This window comes from Helobdella robusta (assembly GCF_000326865.2).
Source record: "Helobdella robusta unplaced genomic scaffold HELROscaffold_1, whole genome shotgun sequence".
Taxonomy (NCBI): Eukaryota; Metazoa; Annelida; class Clitellata; order Rhynchobdellida; family Glossiphoniidae; genus Helobdella; species Helobdella robusta.
Window position 1 is genome coordinate 4,422,684 of NW_008703570.1, and position 20,040 is coordinate 4,442,723.

Below are 20,040 nucleotides of genomic sequence, written 5' to 3' on the forward strand. Positions count from 1 at the left end.
ATTTGAAACCGGGTCGTGGAAGTAGTAGTCGGACACGCTAGCCACTCGGCCACGAGACCCTGATGTTTATTATATACTTTTTTAATTCATTGAAACACCAGACTAAATGACTATCAGCTAAATGGCCTAACAACAGAATGGAAGTATTACAACTAATAGGAAAAATTATCTGAACATCATCAGCAAATGCATGATATATAAAGTAAATTTTTTTAATTATCGAAAATGCACAAACTGTAAGGTATACGGCAAAAAATAACTGAACCGTGGAAAACTTCAAATATAACGATTTCAACATTCGACAAGATTTTATCAAAAATGATCTGTTGCGTCCTACCGAGCAGATAAGATTCGAACCATAAGGTGGCAAAACTAAAAACATCAAATTGACATTTATACCAGAATGAGTTGACTGATCAACAGAGCCGAAGGCTGCACTCATATCTGGCAATGCTAACAATGAGACACTTTAGACATCAATGGAACAAATAAATCCGATGAAACTGATTTGGTAGACCAGTAATAGTTGGTTGCAGACTAGTGAATTGGCATTTTAATGTTCCAAAAACTGCATGGAAACAGCACGTTTGGCGTTTTCTGGTTAATTGGGTAAAAATTAATTTAAAGTAAACCATAAGCATAAATTTTGTATTATTTTCTTTTTTTTTTTTAATTTAATTTTATTTTAGTTTTTGGTATGACTTTCTTATTTGACTCGACTGCCTTATGATGACTAAAATAAATATTGGTAAAATACCAAATTGACGTGTGTGAAGGCTTCATAACCTGAACGCGACATACGTTGGTTTACAATATGCATAAACCGTAGCTAAGTTCGCTTCCGTAAATTTAATTTAATCCTCCATCCATCGTCATCCGGGGGTGGCATGGTTAACATCTGTTTGCAAATAAACAAACTTTATGGATATATTATTGTCACGTTTATAAAATAAAACAAAATTGAATATAAATATATGTATAGTATACTATGGTATTATAAGAAAAAGGAACACTCTAGAACTTTTTGTCATGTACTTGAAAGTTATATTTTTATGTAATATAATAATAATAATATACACAATGATTGGCTATGTTTTTACTACCGGTTATTTTACTAACGAGTGGGTAGCGTTTATAAACGAATCTTCTGAAGAAGCTGCAAATATTGGTAGAACTTTGGGATTCAGATTAGAAGAAGAGGTATTGAAATGTTTTTTCATGTTCACCAGATATGATCTGAACCCAGATAATATTTTTGTGTGTAAAATTGAAATAAAATAAACATTTTGAACAGACATTAGTTTTATTATATAAAAATTAGATGATATATATATCTGATGTCATAATCTAATGATATTATATTTTCTTCTATTAATGAATCTGTCAATGACATTAATTATCATAGATACATAACAGATTTTATGTGTTATCATATGGTATAATTCTATAATATGTCTTCTCAAGCCTAATAACTTGAAAATTTAAAATTTTCTACATTATTTATAAAAGTTTATTTATATGAAATTGATGTTTTTTTTAATATCGTCAGGTTATTATTAATTTAATTGCGTTTGGTAAAGTTATGCGCCACAGGGCTTGTATTATTTATTTATTTTATATTATTTTCTTACTTACTGACTCGTAAAAAGTGATTTACAATATTAAAAATCTTTTGACATCCTGATAAAGGTTTCAATATTTATTTATTTTGAGTCTATTTTTAAAGTCATTCATTTTCAGATGCCAAAAATGTTACAACATGCAAAACAATACAAATACATAAATTATAAAACTTGAACTGAAATAGAAAGTATGATGAGTCTAAAAAGTAAATTAACATATTGATAATAAAAAATAAATGATTTTATAAAAAAAAAATAAATTGGTAAAATAATTATATAAAAAGATTTTTTTTTATATTTTTATTTTGCCCCTTAAAGTTAAAAAAATTGTGCAGCTGAGACTAGAGAATAAAAAATGGTAGGTTTATGCACAAATATGTAAGAATAATGTGCAGATAAATAACATGTATAAAGGTATGTGTCTTATTGAGTGCAGTGTGATGTTGTTAAATTATTATTCAAGAGTGAATTAAAAAATTGAATTAAAATGAATTAGATTAAATTATTGTGTAGATAAGGCATTACTGAAGAACAGCAGGACAAGGAAAAGATAGATGAATGAATAAAAGCAATGGAATAATGAGATTAGGTAAACTGTGTAACTAGCTGTTAGTGATTGGTGATATTGATAGATTGAAAGTGCCTAGGGTTGAAAGTTTCATTTTGTAGTGAATAAATGATGAAATCATGTTTCTGTTGTCTTCTGTTGGGTGGATGAGTTTAAAATTTTTTTCTGTTTTGGCGAACTGTTTTCAAAACATATTGTGTGCCATATGCATTTAAATTCTACAAAATTATGATAGAAATTGTAATCAATGCTTTTTTAAATAGTGTATTCAAGGTTTTTGGAGTAAATGACATTTGTTGTTTTTTGTCAGATGTAGGTAAATATTCAGTCTCTTAAGGCATTGTGATTGGAGCAGAAAAGACTTAATACTTTTTATGTGTAGAACTATCAACATTACTCTGATCTTTTAAAATTGCGATATCTTGAGGCGGTCATAATTAATTAACGGTCATTTTCTGTTAATAAATTGGCATCAAATTTAATTTCAAGTGTGCTCTGTTTAATTTCATTTTTTTAATTTTCAGACAGTCATTGGAATTTGTAATTTTATTTGGTTTATGTTATTTTGTTTCGTTTTTTGAATTTGGTTTTGTGATGGCAAGGGGCTATGCCCATGCTATGAAATGATAATAATATTAATATAAGACAAATACTATGCAACGGACAGCTTGTCTCAAAATTAAATATTGTTTCAAGATGTTATACATAAATATGTTTAAACACTTTTCAGATACTTCCAAATTATTTTAAATTTGTGCGTGACAGAATGAAAAAAAGATCGCTTTCAAGCAACAGTTATCATCAAAATTTGTTCAAACAAAACCCAAAAGTTAGTTTACGATCAAATAGTATCAAATTTTTTTTACAGACAACGATTTACAAAAATTTATTTTGCTGATTGTTTTAGAGCTTCACTTGGGCTTGTGCTTTTTTGGCAATTTTTTAGTCAAACGACACTAAATTAAATGCTTTTCCCAGATACTCGAGGTGACCAATGATTTTTAGCTGTGCCTTTTATTTGTATGCTATAATTTGGGAGTATGTTGATAAAAGATCCTTACCGTTTTTAAACGACTAGTGATTTTAAATAAACAGCTTCAGCAATTTTTGGCAATAGCATTTTGTTATCGAACATCTGTCAGCGAGTATTTTGCCTTTTGGAATGAACTTTACAAAATAGATATTAAATTAGTTTGTAGCTCTTAAACACTTCATTCTCTTTGTATTGCACAGCTTGATGCAAAGCACTCGAAAGAAATTAGATAACCCTGTTGAACCTTGCTTATGCTAGAACTTTTAGGAATACGCTAATTGATGTATCGTCACATATCATGGATTAGAAGATGATTCAAATGAACTCTTTGGTTCGTTCAATTTAGTCTAATGGGAATGTTTCTAAATATCTGTTTTTCAGATTGAAAGACTTTAATATGCCAATGTTTTTCTTGGATATGACAAATCATGTTGACTTTACCAGTTGTGTTACAACCAGGTTTGAATTAGCGCTTGCTTATTGTAAATGGATTTTGAAATTGAACATGCTGAGCCTTTATTCGTAGAACACATGCAAACAATTTACATCCATCAAGGAATTGTGCTGCACTGTATTTTTTTAAGTTATATATCATTGTGTCATCTTTGTTTAATGCAGATAGAATATCTCTTCAAGAATTTATTATGCCCGAAATGTTATTTTCAGACGTCGTAAAAATACTAAAAACATACCCTTTATTTATTTTCATTATTCCAAAAATATTGCTCTTTTATCATAAATTTTGCCTAAACAAAATTTGGTTAATATTCTCAGGTAATATGGTTGGAACAACAAAAAGTTAAAATACGTATGAAGAGAGATTTTTTTGTCGATCCATTATGGCCCAATATGTGGTATATGGTATGTACATATATGTTATTAGAATTTTGTTGTTGAATATTTTTTGTTGTGATTTATTTTAATAGACTATTTTATTTAGACATGATATAATTAGTTTATAACTAAATTAACCTTTTTTGGTAAATTTTAAACTTGCATAAAGTGATTGTCCATGGTATTACAAGAAATCGTTATGGCGTATGTGCTGACTATGATAACGATGATGACGAGTAAAGTTAGAGTAATCGAAGGCAGTTGATTCTAAACGCCATAGGAAAAACTCTGCCGAAAAAGCTTAAAAATTCAATTGTGAAAATTAAATACATTAACATGACTTTAAATAAAATAACATCATGGCAAAATTAAGTTGATATTAATAAAACCACAAACTTTTCATTGCAGTCCTGGGCAGGGAGACTTTCTGGGATTGCATAAAATATTACGGAATAAGATGCCGCCCGTGAACCAACTATACTAAAAGAAAGAAGACAATGTTGAAGGAGGCGGAAGATCTTAGGACAACGGCTCTAATAGAGGATGATCTTCTATTCTAAATCCACTGCCTTGTGAAACAGGGACCTTTGACCCAAAGGCCAGTGCAAACCGTTCTGCCCACAGATACCGACAGCAGAGCGTTAAAGGCAGCTTCATCTGCCTTGCATTGCAGTGCTGCTAAACTCGCCTCGGAGACATATCATGCCGCTGTGCTGCTCAATGGATGGCCACCTCCAACACCCAAAATAGACAAGGCAGAGGAGAGTTTGCCCAGAGCGTTGAGAAGAAAACTGGCAGAATAGGAAAACAGGTTCTGATTGTTTTCTCTGCGTAAGCACCACAGACCGGTGATTCTGAAGATGCCAAAAACGACTTCTGGAACACGATCTCAGATGCCATTAGGAAAATACCACCATCAGAGATACTATTGATACGTGGCGACCTCAAAAGCCACGTTGGAGAAAAGCCAAATAAGTTTCATGGTGTCCATGGAACAGATGGCACCTCCTTGCCTCGTACTGATTCAGCATGTTGGCCTAAAAGACCATATCCATACAACCAAGATCCTGAACCGATCGGGACTGTGAACACTGAAGGATGCATGTTGTCGTCATCGCCTACGATAGTTTGGCCATGTGAAGCGAAGCGAAAACGATGCCATAGTTTCCGTCACTAAGCACCAGATGCTTGGCACCCGCCCAAAATGTCGCCCAAAGAAGTCCTGGACGCAAATTATATTGGAGGATTTCGTACTAGCTTATTTATGTACGCCCATACGCAAACTCTTACTAAAGACAATCGACGCATTCACACCTTATCCATTCACAATAAATTTTTATTTTAAGAAACAAGATTTGGTGTCACAAAAAATCCAATCGCGATTTGAAAATAGAAATGTTAGGAGAGTTCACAAAAGACTGAGGAAGTTTATTCCAATTTGCGACTAACCCTGTTGCTAAAAAGATATTTTTTAACATTTTGTGAAAAGCATCAGTTGCTAATTGTAATTTATGACATCTGTCTCTTTCATCATTATTGAATATGATAATGAAATGACTATCACCTAACTAACAAAATCTAAATTATGCGGATACACATGCTTCCATTTGTCATCGTACTCTACACCGTAACATGTACATTATTTACATTTAATAAACATTTCATCTTACTTCTCAAGAATGAAAAGGTTCATCCATCTATGAATATAATGGACGCCTACAAGAGGTTCAATATGACTGGTGATGGAATTGCTATAACAATTCTCGATGATGGCATTGAGAAAAATCATACAGATCTGTTTGCAAATTACGTTAGAAATCCTTTATAACTTGTGCTTTTTTCATCACAGCTTCTTTAATTTTCTATTAAAATGGTTGTTCAGAATGCTAGCTGTTGTATTATATATTCCTAATACTTTATACACACACTTCATGTTTCCGTTTTGTGATTATTATATTTTCACTATTCTAATCAAATTTTTGACAACTTCCTAACATATGATTGTCAAATTTACGAATCAGTTGTCAATTAATGAAGTAGATTACACCCATCCGCCTTTTCTTGATTTCAGAAATTTTACAAATTCAGTTTATTTTTGATATACCCAAACTAATGTTTCATTTCAGACCACCCCAATCTTGCCATTAATCATTTACGTTACTATTTCTTCCGCCTTGCTATAAAGTGTGTTTGTAGATATTTCATTAAATTTTTTTTAACTTATTAAGAATTAATTGTTAGTTTTTATATGGTTTTCTTTGGTCCACTACTAGCCTTTATTTGGATGAACATATGCCGTTTGTGCACTTATTATCACCATTTATTTCTGTAGTTTCCTCCACTAATAGTATTTAACATATGATGAAAAATTTTTTTTTCTATACAGGATCCTCAAGCAAGTTATGACTTCAACGATAATGACACTGATCCTCACCCAAGATATGACTTCACCGACTTCAATCGGTTAAAATGTTTTTTTTATTATTTTGAATGTGGGCGGTACATAAAAAATGTTTTTGGTCCCTTTTTTCAATTTTTAGCTATTGCTCATTAATTAGAGTTTTGCTGAAATTCATTTTTTGGAAAATCAACAACTACTTTCCCGTTACCGAATTTAGATGACGAACTTTTTGCATTCATTTGCGTCGTTTTTACTTTTGTTTCACGCGCTGGACAGAAAGAAATTCATTTTACCATTTCTCTTGTGATGAGCAAGATAGTTCTTCCTAATCAAAATTTTAATGCCACAACTGATACATATCCAAATTTTTTCACGATCAGTTGCCATTTCTTCCAAGCTTTGTCTTCACATTGTTATATACGTTGGACCAAATGATAAATGAAAAACATAAACGATTTAATAAAAGGTATTTTTCTTCAAATACAATTAGATTAGCAACAATATTTTCCGTAATCTTCCTGAATTTGAAACCTTTTCAATGGGAAATTGAAGAACATAATATTAAAATTATTCCTGGATTTTTATGCAACTTGAATTGTCATAAATTTCTTCATCTTCCTCATCATGATATTTAAAAAAAGTGAAATGTGTCGAGTGTTTAACCGTTCTACGAATAATTAAAGCAAAACTGGCTCTACTCTAAGTTTACTCTAACTTGAACTTGTTTTATTGCGTTTATGATAGCCACATATTAAGCGACTTTTTGGTAAATTTTTGGTTATAGTTTGTGTTCTCATTGGGTTAATTAAAGAAAATTGCTAGAAGATATCACGCATTCAGGAGCATTTTTGTATCCTTAAGGTAGGGTCCCAGTGACGTTCACAAGTTTCGACAATCCGGAGTAGTGTGTATGCAGACTTAGTTTGTAAAATTGTTGTTTAATGGTTGAGTACAGTTGACCTGGATGATTATTGTTGTCACGGTAATCAGCAAGTAATTTATTTCTTCAAACGAATAGTTTGAATGATGAATATTTTGAACTTGCTGAAAATTTATTGATGTTCCGAATCCGGATTCAGGTTCAAATCCGTGTCCGGATTCGGGTGAGAATCTAGGGATTCAGAAAAGATTCAAATCCGCGGATCCAAAGTTGAGGATCCACCATTTTACGGTCAAAAAAACTTTTTCGATCAGCGTAAAAATTATTGTAACTCGCTCTACTATGGTCTTCCTGATTGTACATTATATCCTTTAAGTAAAGCTTTTAATCTTAAATTTTCATGATGAACTTGGATAATTCTATTTTCAACAAATTAAACATTTTCCAGAAAATTCTAGTAAGGAAAATTGAAAAGACACACTTTATATCGATTAACGCAAACTATTCTGTAGAATTCGTACAATACTATTCAAATTCAATTCATTTCAAATAAACAACAAAATTTCATTTCAATTCAGCAAAAAATTACATCACTTGGAGACGCAACGTTTCCACTTGTAGGGCCACCAAAACAGAAATTTGAGCCAAAAATTTGAACAAATATAAACGAAAATTTGAATTAAACGTAAACTATCAAGCAGTAAAGTCTTAATTACAATGTAATAAAATGTAAATAATACTGTAAAATAAGAAAAAAGTCAACAATTAATGAATGTTGAAAAATGCTTCGTTAAAATTAATTTTAAAACAGACTGTTTGAATGAACCAAGCGTAGTCGAGTTTTTTTTACATGTATTGGTAACAAGTCCCAAAGGCGACTCGAAACATTGAAAACTGAATTAATGATCAAATTTGTGCGTGGTTTAGGAAAGTAAAAGTCAGGATTGTTTCGTAAAACGATTGAACGATGATTTAATAATTGATTAAACTGTTAACGTAATGATGGACAGTAATTTAATATGAATAATTTATAAAAAAAAACGTTAAGGTGAACAGTATATGTAATTGACTAACTGATAGAATTTTAAATAATGCCAAAAAAATACTTACATGATCAAACTTAGCTAAACCATACAATATATGGATGAAATAATTTTGACAAAGAGTTAAAATACGATTATTAGATTTTGTACCAAAGCCTCAGTTAGATATACAATAAGTGAAATAGGGCAAAACAATTGAATTATACAATGTAAATAAAATTTGTTTAGGAAATTTAGATCTGAGTCGGTATATTAAGCCTAAATTTTTGTAATTTTTTGAAAAGCCAATTGAACATGATCAGGCCATGACAAATTGCTAGTAAGAATGATGCCTAAAAGTCTTGTAGATTGAACCCTATTAATGGAAATGTTATTTAATGATAGTTGAACATTTACGATATTCGTACGAATTTTGGATCCAAATAAATAAATATATATATATATATATATATATTTATATATATATGTATGTATATATATATATATATATATCTGTGTGTGTGTGCGTGTGAGTCAAAAGCAATTGAAAAGTTAAATCAGTCACCTGACCAATTTGAAATCAAACAAGTGGAGATGAAAGCACATTTTTAACATGTGAAACCTTTTTACATCGTTTAAAAGTTATTAAATATAAACATTTTTTAATTAGTAAAGATTCGCTGAATGAGATCTAATGATGTTGCAATGATTTATTTCAGCCACGGAACGCGGTGCGCGGGAGAGGTTGCGGCAATCGCTAACAACAATAAATGTGGCGTGGGCATTGCCTACAAGGCTGGTATCGGAGGTTTGTTAATTTTATAGCTTCAACAGCAAAATTTTCTTAAACATTATAAACCAATATTAGAATTGTAAATTTTATATATATAAAAAGTGTTATGTATTTCTCGACCGAGTTTGTATTTTTGTTTTAGAGGTTCGACTGCAGAAGGTAAACTTTCTACTGTTTATAAGGAATTCAATCTGTAAACTTAATTAAAGAGAAAGAAGGAAAAATTTTTTAAAAGGCAAACAAATGCACTATCGAATGTTTATGAAAATCAATGAATCAGAAAGTGACGCGGTTTTGTTAGTGCCGGATTAAGACATTTTTAGGCCCTGGCTGAAATGCATTTGGAGGCCCCTAAACTGACCCTCCGATTCATTGACCTACATTTTTTAGCAACCCAAACTCATAAAAGCTGTGCAACTGATTTTTTTTCTTGATTTGATTTTTTTATGATGTGATCATTACCGTTTTTTGCAATTTCGAATTAAAAAAAAAGTATTATTCGCTATTTTTTGCATCATATGCATTACTGTTTACTTGGTCAGCGCTTTTTAAATTTAATAAAATGGTGCTTTATGAACTCGATTTGGCTTTGTGTCATGTTGACGGCAATTCAGACAATATCAGATGCAATTTGATAAAGTGTACCCCGAATCTTTTTGAAGCTCACAGCAAGAGCATAACAGGCATCATAATGGGAAGAAATCAGCTTGTATTAACTGCTCTTTTCAAAACGACTATGCCTTTTGTCAAATTACTTGTAATCTCTGTCTATTGACCAGCAGAGGCTGAAAAGAAGGTGTAGATACTTTGCATTCTGCCGCACATGACCATTCGACTAGAGTGTTAACATGCTCAATTCTTGTTTGCAGCCCAGAGTATTGACCTGACATATTTCTGGCGTTATCGTAGCTTTGGCCAGGGTAATTTTGGATGTCAATGTAATTTTCCCTGAGAGTAGGCAGAACTGTGTTACCATAGTTTATTAAATTATTTAAAGTTACTTCAGTAAACCGGTCATAATAATATAATTGTTTAAGATCAATCCGAAATATTTCATATCAATTTAACCCATCCTATTTAAGGTATACGAATGTTGGATGGGGATGTAACTGACGCTTTGGAAGCTCAGGCTTTATCATATCATCTCCAACATATTGATATCTTCAGTGCTTCATGGGGACCAACAGATGATGGCAAAACGTTGGATGGCCCAGGCACCCTTGCACAAAAAGCTATTTTAATGGGGGTCCAACAAGTATGCAAATATTATTTAACCAAATTATTAGTCTTTTTAGTTTTTCTTAATGATGTTTGTGCATATTTCTCAGAGATCAAAGCGTTTTTCATTTTCTCATTTTATTACTTAATGTTTTCTAACCAAATCACTTTTGAATCACTGCTTTGCTAGCTTTTTACCAAATAACCAATTTTGATCACTGTGCTTCGTCTGATTCAAGTTTGCAAGAACTTCATTAAACGTTTTATTGTTAATGAACGTAAGAAAATTAAAAAAGTAAACAATAGATGTAGAGTGTTTTTAATTTTTATATTTGATCATTTGTGATATATATTTTTTGCAACACGGAATTTTTGTTACATTTGTCTACGAAGCTGCCGATCAGCATGTTTCAAGCAATAAAAGTTTAGCCTCTTGTTTTGATTGTTTTTCACGTTCATCGTTAAACAGGGCCGAAACGGTTTAGGAACTATATATGTATGGGCATCCGGCAATGGTGGAAGACATGGCGACAACTGCAATTGTGATGGTTACACGAATAGCATGTACACATTGTCTGTCAGCAGCGTCACATCTACTTACGAGCAGCCTGATTACCTGGAAAGGTGCTCATCCACATTGGCTGCCACTTATAGCAGTGGATCCGACAGAAGAACGCAAATTGTAAATTTATTGTCTCTTGATTTATATTGATTAGTTTTTAAAATTAAATTGTACGTTATCCTAACCATTGTTTTTAAACATTCATTTTAATTTCAATTCAAATTTAAACAATGATATGAAACGATGCAAGTGTGCGTTTAAATGAATAAACATTTAACATGTGAAATCTGCAAACTAAGCGCACGGGTCCAAATGTTGTTGCGATGTAGATCGTTGGGTAATTTGTTATAGCGCCAAGTTTTGCCTGAGTCGCATTTGTTTAAAGCGTTAATTTAGTGAGAAATGATTTTCTGATCAGTGTTTCAAGTATAATCTGGCTGAAGCTGTGGTTCTGTAATTTTGGCAGACAATGTTTTGTGTACCATGAAGCGCCTTTTGAACGGATACCTTGAAGATAATGAGGAATTATAAGATTAAACAATAAAATAAGTTTTTCGATTTATTTCTCGAAATTGACAATGGCTTAATTTTTTACGGAAAAATGTTTATTACAAGATCATGATGGACTCTCAAGTCACACAGTTTCAAAAGTTGAGTTTATGGGAAAGTTTATCCTGATTTGCAAAAAAAAGCACTTCAACGGTAAGACCCAACAGCACAACGGCACCCTTTGCGAAAGATTCACCCTTTCACATTGAAATTATGCTGGATCGAATGGCTGGATAATAATTAGCTTTAAAACAAAACACTAGAACAACAATATAGTCAAGATTTTGTTGAATCTTTATCTCAGGATCTACGGCACCACGTCAAGCGAAACCTCGTTGTTCCAAAAATCTGTAATATAACACAACTTTGCGTCACAGGTTGGAAGCAAAATTTCATTGAGGCAACTATTTTTACTGCATGTACCATTATTGGACAATTTTTCTTAAATTCTAGTTCGAATATAAAATATATTCTTCCCGTTTCAAAGAACTCAATTTTAGTTCGATTTGCATTTTTTGCAACTACTTTAAAGTCTTAAGGACAAAATTACGTTTAATGAAATTTATTTTTAAGCCTCAACTTGTTTTTTGGACAGCTCTATACAGCCTGCTCTCAATCAGGTCAGCAAAGAATTCGTTCGAACTCGCTCAAAATTGATCTATATACAAAAGTTTTAAATAATTAGGATCAAATTTTATTTATGTCCGATTTTAAAGTAAAGCGATAATGGATACTGTGGGTGCTGATCGTGAAAAGTAGAAATTTGGCAGTTGAATGGTATTTGGGTGTCACAACTTTTATTTCTTTATTATAGTAGAAAAGTAGAAATTTGGCAGTTGAATGGTATTTGATAGTCCTAACTTTTGATTCTTTAGATATTGAAATTACAAAATAGTTACAAACTAATCAGAGATTATTTGTCAAATACTAACATATTTGTTTGTTTTACTCAAGTTTAATGCAAATGCAAATGCACTTTGCCATGTCTTCTATTTTAAATTTATTAAAACAGGAGATAGTAAAAAACTGAAAAGAACTTTAATCATGGTTATTGTTATGTACATTTTGTATGCTACTTGATTCTAACTTTATTTCAGAGTGAACTCTATTCGTACATTATGAATTAAATACATCGCAGTTCATTAACTCAGACCTCATTAAAATTGCTAAGAATTTTGTTCTGAAAACTAGTTTAAATTGAATTAATTTTCCATACTCGGTCGACTAGTGCATCGTCGTAAAAAAAAATTGGCTCTTTTTCATTTTTTGCTCTTTTTTAAACTGTTTATGTGAGTATGCTTTATATTTTTCATTGAAATTTTACAAATGGTTTTTTTGTATTTATGTTTTAGGATTGATTTTATGAGAAATTTTATAATTGATTAATGTTGATAAAATGTGTCAGATCACGACGGACCTGCATGACGGCTGCACTGACACCCACTCTGGCACGTCTGCCAGTGCACCAATAGCTGCCGCCATCATCGCTCTAGCTCTGCAAAAAAAGTATTGTTTTCTTTCACGTATTGTTATATGTTATTAAAGACACATGTGTCTACCTATAAACATATGTATATTATTTAGTTTATACAATATTATACAATTTAATGACGTCGGTTTTCAACGAATGCAAATAACGGCTGGAATAATTTGCAGCAAGTTTTTGACATGGAGAGATGTTCAGCATCTGGTGGTCAGATCGTCAAGAAGATCAACGCTCAAAAGCGATGACTGGATCCTGAACGGTGCTGGCAGATGGTGTGAGTTCAAAAGAAATTTCTGTGTTCGATTCAGTTGAAGTTGTTAATTCAATTTGGATGCTAACTTGCTGATTCTAGCTACCATTTTTACTTTTTTTTTTTTAAAGAATTATCCTCTACGTTTTATCATACGTCGTCGTTTCTCTTGCGTCGTTTTTATTTCGCGCTCATCCGACTCAGATGCCGAATGTCGTGCGCATGTTATAGAGTTTGTGGCGCATGTCTGTTTGGTTATAATAACTAAGTAATTAAGAATGGTCTGTTTGTTAAACTAAGTAATTAAGAATGGTCTGTTTGTTAGAACTGCCTAATGAAGTACAAACATTTTTTTTCATTTACTGAAATCGCTAACGCCAAATTAATTCATTATCTCCAGTCAGCCATGCATATGGATATGGATTGATGGATGCTTCTAAGCTGGTCGAATTAGCTCATATTTGGAAAACTAGTCCAAAAAGAATCTCATGCTTCTTTGCCCCTGTTATAACCAACAGGTTAATTATATGTTGAGAAAATATTAAATATATTTCGGTACATTATTTTTCTTATAAGACGGCGAATTTATTTCTTGTTTTTTTACAAATTGTAAAAGGTTAGTTTTTAAAGTTAGAATAATTTTTGAAAATTTTCAAATATTTCTCTAACGGACCAACTCGAGTTTGCATTGTGAACTTACATCATAAGTCATTTTTTCGTATGTATTACAAGCAGTATTTTTAGCTTTACTTTTTTCACAGTCAATGCACTTTAATGAACGTATTAAAATTTTGAATTATATTTCTTTAGTTTTTAGAACTTCGTTATTTCTTTACCTGGATCATTGGCACTCATTTCTGAAAATGAATTGAAAAGATCTTGATTTTCTACGTAGTTTCTGAAAAAGAAGTTTTTGAAACAATTTTAAATATTTGTATTCTAATTTTTGTGCAACCTGGTTATTAATTTAATATGGTTGAAATTCTGGGTTTGGGTTTTGTGTTAGAACCCATTTTATAAAATAATAAACAAAATCATAATAAAGTGATATTTTCTAGAGTCTGATTTGAATAATTTCATGAAAACATGAAATAATTTTTGCAATTGGAAATTTGTTTTTTTTTTAGTTAGCGTGACACAAACATTTGTCGTTAAAATTAAGCCAGTTGTCTTAATCTGAGTATGTGAACCATTTAATTGCCGGATAGCTTACAAAATCTGTTGAAATCGATGTTAGTCATATTTGGTAACTTTCTCGAGTAGATGATATGAGATGAGTAGATGATAGATGATGATAGGAGGTGAAGTTCACAATCACCTCTTTTTGCCGTGGAGAAAGGTGAGACGTAGATGATGATAGGCGAATAAGAATAGCTTCAAGTAGAGCAATTGTACATTTAGATTAAAAATTATCTAACCACGTATAAAAAAAAATACAAACCTTTCATTACGTTGTTAAATGAATGAATTTACAATTAAATCCTTTTAAGAACGGTTCATGGGGGTTTAGAAACTGCGAACGTCGTCAACGTATCGTCGTGCACTGATAATAACGAGGTTGTCAAATACATCGAACACGTGCAAGCCCAGATTACTTTCTCCACGGCGAAAAGAGGTGATTGTGAACTTCACCTCCTATCTCCAGCTGGTACTAGATCTAAATTGCTGATGAAAAGACCTCTGGATACATCTAGTGAGGGTATTATTAACTGGCCTTTTACTTCAACGCACTTTTGGGGAGAGAACCCTGAAGGGGTCTGGTCCTTGACAGCCATGTGCTCGAAAGAAAATGGTTAGTAATTTTTATATAGTGATCGAACTTCGTCATTTATTCCATAGTTAAACTTGCGATTTTGTATGATCTGTGGTAAGTTTCATCATTATACTTCTCATGTCTGCTTATTTTAATTTGATGTTTGTTTTGACATTTTAATTTGATGTTTGTTTTGACTTTTGATTCCTCTTAACTTTTTATTATTGAACTTCTGGTTGACTTGTTTGTTTTTTTTAGTTTTAGAATGTTTGTTTTCTTTTATTAACACTTTATAACGGTACTTTAAATGTTGTTTTTTTAAATAATGGTTTCACTGAACAAATTCTTAGGCCCATTTTTTTTACACGCTATTTTACTTTTTTGATTGATTATATCGCATGCTACCTAACATTATGGCTTTTAGGTTAGATAATGTATATATACATTGGCGTAATATTTTTTAAACTAACGATAGGCGAATTGACAAACTGGGTTTTGTCAATACACGGGACGAGTATTGATCCAGACCTTTCTGTCCCGAAGCGTAGAACTCTTGAACCCAGTAAAAGTTTGTGAACTACTTTCTTTAAAACGCAATCGTATACAGTTTATTGAATTTTAATTTAAATTGATCAAGTATCAACAATACTCGAATTTGAATATGTTTGATAAATAATAAATAAATTAGCTGTTGTTCTTTTCTCAGTTTACTAAACATTTTTTGCCTACAAAAAGCTTACAAAATATGAGCAGTGGTAGGATGGAGACCAATATTAACGACGGTTGAAAAACATATAATTAAAAGTGACGGTCCAACGAAAGATGGATGGATTAAATGGCGAGTGCAATGTCCAGGTGAGATTGCATCGAGGTTCATAACAGGTTCAATACTGTCTCCCATAACGACAGATGTTGTGAATAGATGAAGAAGACGTGCCTTGTGTGCTACGCTGCAAGGCTCTGTTCTCGGTTTCATCCTGCTCATATTTAAATAGTGGTCGCAAACAGTTAAATGCGCAGTGTGGTTAAACATAAAACTAAACATGCAGAATGGTTCATCGTGGTTTTGATTATATTGAAATGAAAGGAATTATGTGTTGAGCGATGAGTTGTATAACTGAAAGAATGGACGCTAAAAAACATGGAGGCCAGCCCGCGTGACATGAAAAATAAATTAGAAAGTTTAATCTTAACTCAAGTCAAGCGTTTGATTTAGAACTTGGAACTTTTTATATGCTTTTGTCATTTAAAACCCGGTTGATTAATGAATATGCGACTGATTGTGTAATGATGTTTAATATGTTTTTCTCTTATTTCGCTTATTTCAATAAACTAGTTATTACTATTTTATATTCAATGGATTATGTTGATAAATTGAGAGTCATTTTTATTATCGTCGTCCTGGAAATGTGTGTGTAAGATTTATTAATCTTTAAAAAGAAAAGTTTATGAAGGGAAAGTGATATGTACAAAATAAAATAAGATTCCTTACTTTGCGGAAATTGACTGATGGAGAGGTGTGGAGCGGAACATCGTAGCACTCAAGATGAATAGACGAACGATGTCCCGTTGTTGTTCGATTAGATGCTGACCGCCCAGTTCAGAAACTTATCGCACTACTCGTGCACAATTGTATTCAGTCTTTGTGGCATAAAAGTTTAATTCAATAACCAAGCATACATAAATGCGGAACGAAAATATTGATTGTGAAAATATGAAGAAAAACAATTTTTGAGTAACTTTTTCCGCTGTTTAAAGTTTTATGCAATTAAAATTCTAATTAAAATTCTAGAGGTTTGTGAGGGGAATGAATACATGCTGAATGGTGCCTGCTACGACAAATGTCCACAGCAATACTTTCCCGATTGGAACCTGGTGAGAGTTTCATCGGACACATCCAACTTCACTGAGATATTGAATGCATCAACATGCAGTCCTTGCCATCAATCCTGTCGGGAGTGCTACGGGCCACTGAAGGATCAATGTATTTCCTGTTCTTCCGATAGAGATTTCAATCATTCAAACCACTGTGATAATGATACAGGTAAATAATCATTCACGAGTGAATTATTTAACAACGGTGCATGCGCCTGATTAAAAATACTATGATAAACTGTCTAAAATTTTGTTTATTCGAACAGCCACTTCTGCCAAACTTTCCGCGTCGCATCTGTTGGTGCTGGCATCGGTGTGCTGCATCATATCCACCTTGAGCTTTATTTTTGTAACGTTTTGCAGATCTTTCAAAAGAGATTATGAATATGCTGGGATTGCCAAAGACGATTTTGATGATTATTTATAATTAATTATAAATTGAGTATTAACCTACGTATGATATGTTTTTATTTTAGTTTGTTTGGTGCTATATCAATTTTATCTAAATCAGGTTTTTAATTATTATCATTTTAAAATTGGTTTTGTTTTATATTTATTTAGTTTTTTAATTAAATTTAATTGGGTTTTCTATGGTTTCAACGTATTCTGTGCCATTGAAGGTTTTCACATGTTTTCATTGGTTCTGTCGACCTTATTAATTTATTCAGGGCAAACAAATTTACTGAATTTGTTGTTGATTGCGATCATTGTGTCATATATATCAATAATTCCAACTTAAACGGTTATTTTTTAAGATTTCCTCTACGACATATCTGTACTTATTGCATTTCCTACCTTAAAATCGGTTTTTAACATGTTTTAATCATTCCACTTTCAATATTTTTCATATTTTTTGCACGCTGTTGTTGAAGTTTTTACAAGTTTTTGAATTGATATTGTACAAATATATATTTATTTATTGAATTCTTGTTAAAATATTTCAATGAATTAAGATTTTATAAATGGTGTATATCGCTGTTCTTGAGCAGTCTTCAACGTGCCTTATGATGGCTTTATTTTAATTTTTACTCCAATGGTAATTTATTAAAACGTCGATATTTATATTTTTGTGGTATTTATTTTTTTTAACATTTCTATGTTTGGTATAGATCTGCTGTAATTTTCTGGTTTATGTGATACCACTACATTCATTTATTTGATTTTAATTAATTATGTGTGACTATTTTAAAGGGCTTGAACCAAAATTTCGTATTAGTTTTAATTAATTTCAATATACTAAAATATTGAAAAAAATAGGCCGAAATTATTTCCAATATAAAGACGCAATTAATGTTACTGCTACCAACTGCTATGCTAAGTTCTATGGTGTTAAAACAGCATCGACTGAACTATTATAAAGTCTTGCCGGTCTTGACAAGCTCACATTAACATCGTTATTTTAAACCGTTTCTACACCACATGTCATTCTCACCGCCAACAAATCGTGAAAAAATATTGCAAAATCGTGTTGTCTTTCGCTGTGTAATTTCTTAAATATGTGTAAACACTTGTTTTTCTACCTAACCAGGCAATTAAAAACGAAAAAATTTTATAAAAAGAAACAGTTATGCTGAACTTGCCGGGAATTGTGTCATTGTATTGTTTCGTAGACGACAGACAGTGCGGTCGCGGAAATATCCGTTTTCAATGCTCTTTAAATGCAAAAAGTATTTCATTTTTGTGGTGAGAATCCATTTAACAACCTCAACAAAATATCTTAAAACTCAATAAACATTGTAGACCAATGCATGTGATTTAACAAACTTGGACTAAATGATAAACCTGAAATGACTGAAATGCTTTGTGTCTGTCACTGAAAAATCATTTAAAAAATAAAATATTCGCTGAAAACGTTTTCGTCGACTTAATCAAATAAAACAATCAGACGCTTTTGTACAATTGACTCGATTAAAATATTTGTGCACAATTTCTTCAGTGAGACTGAATTTTCAAATTTGAATAGAGTATTATAACTCTGCAAGTTTTTGTCTAATCAGTGTTTAATACAGCATTAAGAATAGTAATCTGGTGTCTCATTGTCTAACTCAGTTTTATATATAGACGTGCTGAGCTCCATTTGTTAGGTCTTCGGAAATGATGAAATTTAAAACTGAACGGCAGGATGGTCTAGTCGGTTAAAGGCGCCTAGTTCTATTTCGAAGTGCGTACAGTGATCGGGTTCAAATATCCCCACTTATCACATGCTTTGGGTGTGATGCGTCGTTTAGCACATGTCCTTCAGCGCTTTTTGTGTGGTTGTCTCCTCTGAGTTTTGTAAGACCTTTAACCCTTTTTAAACAACTCTATTAATTAAACACTGCCTGGTTGGTGAAGCGCTGTTTCGTTTGGACAAGCGAAATACCAGTCGCTTGTCTGAAACTCATATTTTGTTTAGTTGAGATGCATCAATGATGAGGAAAATGTCTATTGATCAAACAACGTGGACTGAAGACAGCACTTTTTTTTGAGGAAGAGGCGATACCAATGCCATGCGATGCAGCATACAAGAAATATCATGTATGCATGGCATTTTGCAGTGACCGAAGCTGAATTTTTTCGTTGATGAGAAAAATGATCATTGGTATAGTGGTTTTTTAAAAACAACTATTTTTCGCATTTTCTACGTTTTTCAAATAATTATAACAAACATTAATTTTTATAAAAATTTGTCACATTTTTCAAATAATTATAACAAACATTAATTTTTATAAAAATTTGTCACATTTTCTGTTTTGTGAGGCTACTAAATTTTATATAAAAGCGGGCTAGAATAAAACAATATAATTATGTTTCTTAAACTATTTACAACAATTATATTCAAATCAACGCACTTGTACTTGCTGAATTTTTTACGGTTAAAATGAAAAAATAAAATTAACACAATCAATTAAAATTAATTTTATGGTTTTATGCTTGAAACTAGATTTTTTTACGTATATTAGTGCCAAACCCTTCAATTTTTTTTTTTCTACTCTACTTAAGCGTAACAGTAATTATGGCAATTACAGGTATTCCAACGGAACGAATTCATCCGTACTAACTTAAATGCGGCTGCTTTTTGGTAGTTAGATTGGCATATTTTTTCACTGTCATCGGCATACTGAAATGCCTCTGAAGATAGAGGCGCACTACAAATCTGCAATGCGATGTAACACAATACAATCTATATAGAGCTTTGAATGAGATTTATTTGT

General features: G+C 31.8%; 1 protein-coding gene across 1 annotated transcript; it reads left to right on the plus strand.

Annotated features, from left to right (window-relative positions):
- The first annotated feature begins 1,090 nt into the window (after positions 1-1,090).
- HELRODRAFT_105284 (hypothetical protein) lies at positions 1,091-18,051 on the plus strand. Its single transcript, XM_009010805.1, has 15 exons — positions 1,091-1,200; positions 2,921-3,019; positions 3,998-4,084; positions 5,736-5,867; positions 6,444-6,520; positions 9,080-9,168; positions 10,236-10,408; positions 10,841-11,053; positions 12,888-12,988; positions 13,139-13,242; positions 13,619-13,736; positions 14,709-15,010; positions 15,447-15,539; positions 16,764-17,015; positions 17,113-18,051. Exons 2-15 carry the CDS (start codon positions 2,957-2,959, stop codon positions 17,271-17,273), a joined length of 1,965 nt encoding a protein of 654 aa, XP_009009053.1. The 5' UTR covers positions 1,091-1,200; positions 2,921-2,956; the 3' UTR covers positions 17,274-18,051.
- Positions 18,052-20,040: the final 1,989 nt, after the last annotated feature.